The 8,374-nt window shown below is 34.3% G+C and overlaps 1 protein-coding gene across 1 annotated transcript; it reads left to right on the plus strand.

Moving 5' to 3' along the window:
- The first annotated feature begins 673 nt into the window (after positions 1-673).
- Positions 674-7,806, plus strand: LOC143599416 (putative WRKY transcription factor 13). Its single transcript, XM_077077379.1, has 3 exons — positions 674-942; positions 1,065-1,292; positions 7,614-7,806. The coding sequence occupies exons 1-3, from the start codon at positions 734-736 to the stop codon at positions 7,789-7,791; spliced, it is 615 nt and encodes a 204-aa protein (XP_076933494.1). The 5' UTR covers positions 674-733; the 3' UTR covers positions 7,792-7,806.
- The last annotated feature ends 568 nt before the right edge of the window (positions 7,807-8,374 follow it).

Here is an 8,374-nt window from a genome sequence, read left to right on the forward strand (position 1 = left end):
AGTGAGACAATAGAAAAGCACATTTTTTATTGGGTATGGTATTGTTATCGTTTTTTCTTTAATTTTAACATACTACGCGATTAACATTGTATGTGTTTCTCATAACATCGTGTGAGCACTTCTTTAACATGTATGTCATATGTGTAATGTGTTAGTATTTTTTATTGTTTTGAATCAAAGGAATACTCAAATCGTTTTTATGACACATGCTTAAGCATTCTTCAATTGTCGATTGTTGCTTTTTTTTTTATAAAAACGTTTTCAATACTTTAATTTGTGACATCCAATCATTTATTGATATATATTTTTATTTTTCTTTTAATAACATGATTAGAAATATCAAATAAAAAAACAGTCTTACGAAGTTACATAGTTGTATATTCGTGAGCTGTATATTTTTCAATTTATTTTCTGTAATTTTTTTTATGTTTCTAGGCTTATAGAAAAAAATTAAGAAAAATCTATAGAACATTAACTGATTAGTAACAGTTTTTTGGGTTTTTTTTATATGTTTTGTTTTCTCATATCCCTTCCATGTGTATGAAATTATCTTTTATAATAGTTGCAAATCTATATATCACATTTTAAAAGTATTTTGATGAGACTGTTTTATAGAAGTCAGTCTGAGTGAGTACCCATGCTTTCTTCATAAAGCATCAAACAAACAGCCTTTTTCATTTGTTAAATTCTATCTTATAACAGCATTTTTCTCTTGCAATTCTAAAGCTAAACCATGCTCAACCAAGGGTTTTTAGATGATCATGAAACAAGTTTGTTTCCATTTACTGCAAACATGATCTCCCTTCCCTTGGATTCCAGCCCTCAAACCCTAAAATCCATTTGGCCTTCAAACCCACTTCCACAACACTCTAAACCAGAACAAGATTGCTCTTCTCAGTTTCAAGCCCCTCATCTTCTTCCATCTTCAAATACTAACTACTGGTACATATATGTGTTTTTTCATCCATTTGGCAGTTGCCTCCATCTTTTCATCTTTTCGAAAATATGACTGCATGTATCTTTTGATTCTCATTAATGGGTTTTATTTCTGGTTTTATTGTTAGGGCATGGGGTGAAGTGAGTGAAATGATAAGCAGTAAGATACTAGGGATGAATAGAGATGATCATCATCTAGGGGTTTCAGGAATGAAGATGAAGAAGTTTAAATCAAGAAGGAAAGTAAGAGAGCCAAGGTTTTGCTTCAAAACCATGAGTGATGTTGATGTGCTTGATGATGGTTACAGATGGAGGAAATATGGCCAAAAAGTTGTCAAGAACACACAACTTCCCAGGTACTGCTTACTTGTTCTACTCCCATCATTCATAAACCTATATACATATATATTTAGTAACCTAATAAAACATATCAGATCCAAGAAACCACCAATCCAACCTGGATCATTTGTCTTTATACTTAATATGGTATCTAATTAAGACAAGCTGAATACATAATTATTACCGAAAAAAAAAAAGAACAGATAACTTTTAATCATTGGCAAAAAGAACATGTTATTATGCCATTTACAGTGATTTTTGTTATTAATATAAAATATATGTCATTTATATATTTCTGAATTCTAAAATATATATCTATTATTATTAGAAAATAACGGTTCTTGCATTAGATAATAAACAGATCGCTTGATATTATTAACAAATACCTCACGATCTTGAATTCTAAATAGTTTCATTCATAATACATTTTTACTGTTTAAATTGAAATAAGCTAAGATAGCTTTGGTTTAAAGAAAAGAAAATATGAGCTATATATACAATCGTTTTCTATTTAAAAAAAAACACAAACAAAAAAAAAACAAAAAACAAAACATGTTATATATTCTTCTTTTTGTTAATTTTGTATCAATAAAGTTAAAATTTTTTTTATATATATTGGTATTATTTAAAATATAAAGGTAAATATCAAACCCCATAAATAAACTTGGATTTAACTTCTTTTAGGAAATGAAAACTGACGAACATGCATTAGTACTCATTGCTCTATATGTAATCAAAACTTGTGCTCATTATTAACCAGTAAAGCTTACAATTATGTAATTCAAATGGTTATAATAATAAAGATAATTTTTGAACTCACATCAAATCATACCAATTAAGATTATTTACATTTGTGCATGCGTTTTTTAATTACTGTCATGATTAACATTTTTAAGATATATAAAATCTGAGATATATATATATATATATATATATATATATATATATATATATATGTTTTAAGGGAATAAACATGGCTTCAAGAAACTAAATAAAAAAAAAAAAGAAAAGAAATTTATAAGTAACTACAATTATATTACGGAAGTCAAAGAAGTTGACCTTCTTTAAACATTTCAAACTCTTAATCTCTTACCGTAATGGTCCAATAACATGAAAGTAATAGTTAAGCATTGAGAAGTTTATAGTTTCGAGTTTAAAATCTGACTCAAGTAGGGTTTTCTTAAATTAGTTCAATTCTTCCTAATGGTACGTCTTCGTGAGTGAGTCTGACTTGAAGCGTCAAATTCAATATAGACATTTGATATGCCGTTTCAGGAACAAACACTCAGGTGTTAAGAATAGTTTCAAACGATGTTAAAAGATATATTTTATCAAATTTATACAATACATAGTTACATAGATGATGGAACACGTAAGTAGAGAAACACAAACGAACACTTAAAATATATATAACCTTAAAAACAATTATGCAATAACGAACATGTACTCCCTATTAATCATCAAATGGTTATAAGGCTGAGGGGTGTGGGGGGCGCGAGAGGGGGCGTGAGTGGGGGCGCCATCCAATAATATTGTGACGTGTGGCAGAGAGAGAAACTTGATAAGATGGGTATTGGTAGTGGTGATAGCGCCCCGGGGCATGGTGTGGAGGGGCGCGAGAGGGGGCGCGAGCGGTTTTTTTTTTTTTTTTTATAAATGTATTACCCAACGAATCCGGAATTTCTCAAAAACTCAATCGGAATCCGGTCAAAACCTCAACGAATCCGGTCTTCAAAAACTCAATCGGAATCCGGTCAAAACCGGAATTTCTCAACCCGGAATCCGGTCAAAACCATGGCACCTTCACTCTCTCTCCTCCTCCTCACCACCACCGTAACCTCCACCGGAATCCGGTCAAAACCATGGCACCTTCACTCTCTCTCCTCCTCCTCACCACCACCGTAACCTCCACCACCATCGGCGTCACCTACACTCGGTGGTTGAATTGAAGCTTTTCTGCACGAATATATATATATATATATATATATATATATATATATATATATATATATATATATATATATATATGCTGAAACATTCCCAAGACACCCAGCTTAAACCCCAACGGCTCTATTTTGCATCCCAAGACACCCCTCACGCTCAACCTGTCCCGCGAGCCTCCTGGCGCCAGCCTCGTTTTCCGCTCTCGCGCCCCTCTCGCGCCCCTCTAGCGCCCCGGTGGTGTGGCTCTCGCGCCCCGGGGCGCGAGCGAACTCCCTCTCGCGTCCTGACTAGCGCTCCGCACCCCTCAGCCTAAAAAGGATTTTTTTAACTGAAATAAAATCGTACCAGTAAAGAATTTACAGTTGCGCAAACACCTTTAATCATCACTGTCATGATTATTATTAAGTATTTTAAGATATTAAAAAAATGAGAGATGTTTTAAGGGAAAATATCGATTTATCGAACTAGCAAAAAGTAAGTTATTTTGTAATTTGCAAATCATCTTGGAACAGACATGGCTTCTAGAAACTGATTATTAAAAAAAATTCATAACTATAATTCCATTATGTAAGTCAAAGAAGTTGGCTTTCTTTAAACTTTCGAAAATAATAAAATTAATCTCTCTTACGAATATATGTAACATACAGTTACGAAAAGACACAAGATAAACTATATCATTTGACCCAATAATATCTTAGTATGCTATAAAATGATCATTTTCTTAAAAGTAATTTGAGTTCCATGGTGAACGATGATGCAGTATTATTAAAAGTAGATTATGTTGTGGTCACCTAGAAATATGCCATACTAATACGTCCTCTTCACATAGACACATACTCAAGGCATAAACATCTTCACTCTTTATTTTTCGAACGGTAAACACTTTCACTCTTGTCATAAGATATATACATTACACACATAATTAAATTAATGCAAAATAACCTTATGAGATTTAAACTTAAACAATACCCCAAAATATAGTTTATTACATATTTGAACGTTCACTTAAAAACCTTTAATAGACATTGTATGTCTATATTATGGAAGAAACCACCATAGGTGTATGGCCACCAGCTTTTCACTTTAAGATGATCATCGAGTCATCGTAGAATAGTATTGATGATGACTACATATATTACACACATATGACAGGGCACATAAAAAATAATTAGGTTCTATAATCTTTTTTATTAAGCAGGTCGTCAATCGCGCAATATGTTTGATCGAGTTAACTCAAACATGACCAGTTTAGTTTGTGGGCTTAGATTTGTGAAGAAACACTAAGTGACCCCGGCAGATTACGGATAATCTGGGGGTTAAATAGATGTTTCCCACGAGGGTTAGGTCCGGCAAAGATGGTTGTTCTTCCGATGACCTGCAAAACAGACACCGTGAGCTCGTCACTGAGAAGGGGGGGTACCTCCTTGTGACCACCCTCCGGCGTGAGAATCAGACTAGATTGCTCTTGAATAAAAGTGTATATTAAGAGAAATAGCTAGAGAGAAGATATCAAATAATATATGGAGATATAAGATAATGATACCGTTCCAAGGTGTTGGAGTATTTATAGCCGAAGGTAGGTTTCCAAGCAGGTACAGCCGGCTGAATAGTATTCCTGTTCTACCAACTGTGGGCTACGCACTTGCCATGCTGATGGTTGGTGGGTAGGCAGCGGCTGATAGTGACAAGCCGGCTGTGTACTATTCCTTTTCCACCAACTGCAGGCTATGGACGTGCCCCGACAGGGGTTGGTGAGTAGGCAGCGGCTGATAGTGACTTTAAGTACTAGAGCGTGCTGCCCGTCGTACTGTTGTCAGTGAGCTGTCGCAGCTTTGGTCAGATCTTTTTTCCATACCTTGGCAGGTACAGTACAAAAGATCCTCCAGTATCGTACGGACTGGCTCATTTGGGCGGGAGTGTTCCCGGCTTTGGGCGGGAGTGTTCCCGGCTTGCTCATTCCTTCTTCAGGTGACATTACTGAATTATTTGAGAGTTAGTGCCTTGTGCGTGTAGCCTTGCTGTGCGGGTAGCCTTCCCTGATGGCTAGTATCCGTAGCTGCGGGAACAGGCGGAGTACGTCGACCATTGGGAGGCGTTTCCTGCGGGAGCAGCTTGCGTACTGCGCGTAAGGACGTCGCGTCTCTGAACATGGTGGGTCCTGCGGATCCAGTTGGTCTTTGTGCAGACGTCCCTAAGGTGAGTCTTGCGGGTCCAACCGCGCAGACGTCCCTCTTTGAGGTGAGTCTTGCGGGTCCGACTGCGCAGACGTCTCTGTTTGAGGTGAGTCTTGCGGGTCCAACTGGGCTCTGCTGGGACCTACCTCTTCAATTTGTTTATGGGAAATATAAATGGATATATAGATAAGCACAAGATGGTTTATCTTGAGGAAATACTAAACAAATTAGATGTCTTAGTTTTGGAAGATGGTGAATGTATGAAAATGGAATATGCTTTGTCTAGTTGTATAAGTAGACTTTCCAACAAGTAAAATAGGCAAACTTTTACCACTGCCAACATGAAAATAGCGATGTCCATGATAAGCCTCAAAGTATTTTAATCCCACATGATCTAGAGTAATTAAGATTGTTGTTGCATTGATGCCGGAGATAAGAGAAGATAGATTAACAAGATGATAGGGCATGAAAGGCCATATGACTTGATTGACTATGTGACAAGGAGCCCTGTTGCGAAAATAATGGTTGTTCCGTTGACATAAGACCAGATATCATATATACGCTATAGGGTCGACGCATCATATACTCCATATTATTTGTTGTAGTGCCTTGTGATTTCATGTATTGTAGATTTATAATGTGCACAGCCCTCGTAGTAACCAAGGTATTGTGTGGTGTTTCTTCAATCCATAATATCCTCTCGTGCTACTAAATGTGAGTACCAAAGGTATGGTTAAATGGAAATTTATGATAACTGATTGTTTTGGTCTACTTAGAAGTAATCTCTATATAGAGAGCAAGAGTGTAACCTAAGGTTGTTGCGTCATACGTAAGAAACAAAGGAATCCTAGCTAGAACAACATATGTGTATTGACTTTAGGCATAGAGCGTCTCAACTTTCAACATATACCGTTTTAGTTGCACTAACAGTATGCAGCGTGCTTGAGACTATGATAGATCTTGCTGAAAGAATTAGTACCAAAGCACCAATCGTACTCTTAAACAATGTTGGTTGTATTTGAAATAAAATATTAATTATGGGTTAACACTTCTTCTTTTTGGACCAACTAAATATATTCTTTTCATTCTTAGCATATACTCCCTCCGTCTCATTATAAGTGTCCTAGTTTGATTTTTCAAGTCTTTCTTATTTAACTTTGACAGGCAATATTTTTGTTTGTGTTATATAATACTTGATGCAAAATATATGAATTGATTGGGTTTTAAATGGATTTTACATTGATATAATTTTCATCAAGTATTATATGACACGAGCAAAAATATTTTCGGTCAAAGTTGTAAAAGAAAGACTTGAAAATTCAAAATATGACACTTATAATAGGACGGAGGGAGTATCAGATATGCCAAATGGACTACAAATCTTTTAGCCTTCGTTATAATACACGTTATAAGCTTCCAGTTTCTTTTAACACGATGATGAATAGTTACTTCATTACGATTATAATAAGTCTTTTGGTTGTAATTAATATTTTGTTTGTATCACTTCACATCCTACTTATAGTCACGCCTAATTATACTTGTTAAACATAATCTTTGAACATTGTAGAAACATATTCAGAACCTTGTACTTCGGGTCATGTTTTTCGGTTTATTTTCAACTTTTCTTTCCTTGAATGTTGTTGGGTCTGTTGCTTCTTATAAGTTGCCATTTTTTTACTTTATAATAAGCCGGGCTTTAAGAAAAGATTATAAAATATCTTCAACCACTTTCTTAATGAATTAAGGCGATACTTATATTCAAATACATGTTAGTAAATTATGTTTATAATTTTGTTTTTTGTACTTAGTTAGAAAATTATATAGTGTAAAGTTTATTATTTTATCGATGTATAAAGAGAATTCTAGATGACAAATAGTCATTTTTAAATATTGGATTTGGCCAAGGCATGCTTATTTTAGTAGAAACTTATATATGGTTGTTTGTCATTTATCATATCTAATTTATAAGCACGCATACGTAATCACATGTAATCACCAATTTACATGATCAGCGTAATAACCGCGAATTACATATATATGTAATTATAAAAAAATAAGCAAAAAAAACTTATATAATACTAAATAAATAAATTAAACATATTAATAAATTGATTGTTTGTTGAATAACTCTTATGTTAGTAAAAATGGTGCTGTATCTGCATATTCTTCCATTGAATTGAGTTGTAAATAAACAATGTTAGATGTTTATATAAAATGCAGAAGTTACTATCGCTGCACACAAGATAGTTGTCGCGTAAAGAAACGAGTAGAGAGATTAGCTGAGGATCCAAGAATGGTGATAACAACTTATGAAGGGAGACATGCACATTCGCCATCGTTGAACGAGGAAGATGTAGAAGTTAATCCTTCGAAGTTAAACAGTTTCTTCTGGCTCTAGATATATAATCTTTTGTGTTTATTATATATGAAAAGTAAGAAACTAATAATTGTTGGTGTGTGATGTTGCATTCATATATGATGTCTCTTTTTTATTTGACAAATGTGGATGAATGCTTATTTCAAATATAAATGATGTGTTTTATCTTTTAGTCGATTGTTTTTATTAAACGGCTACGTATTATTAACACGACCAAACTATTGGCCCAAATAGACCAAAGAGCAGCAAGGCTCAAGCTACAACCATCGGCATTACAGGTAAAATAAAATTACAAAGAAGAAATTGCTCTGGTTTTAAACCATAAACAAGCTTCTTCTTTTATCATTTTCACCACATCGATATCACGAGTCTTTATTAATAATTTTGTTTATAATAGAGATTCTCATTGACTATATCAAACAATAAGAAGACACCCTTTATATAGTCATGGGTAAAAAGAAAACAGGTAATTAATGCATAAAACAACGCTAACAATAAGAAAAAATAAAATAAATAAATATCCTCCATTACTCCCCCTTAAGTTAGCATGTAGAGGTTGATGATGCCCAACTTGTCAAGAAGAGTTTGAGAGTCTTGAGTCGCT

This window comes from Bidens hawaiensis, unplaced genomic scaffold (assembly GCF_021521415.1).
Source record: "Bidens hawaiensis isolate Kalapana, Puna unplaced genomic scaffold, B.hawaiensis_p1.1 tig00001920_1, whole genome shotgun sequence".
Taxonomy (NCBI): domain Eukaryota; kingdom Viridiplantae; phylum Streptophyta; class Magnoliopsida; order Asterales; family Asteraceae; genus Bidens; species Bidens hawaiensis.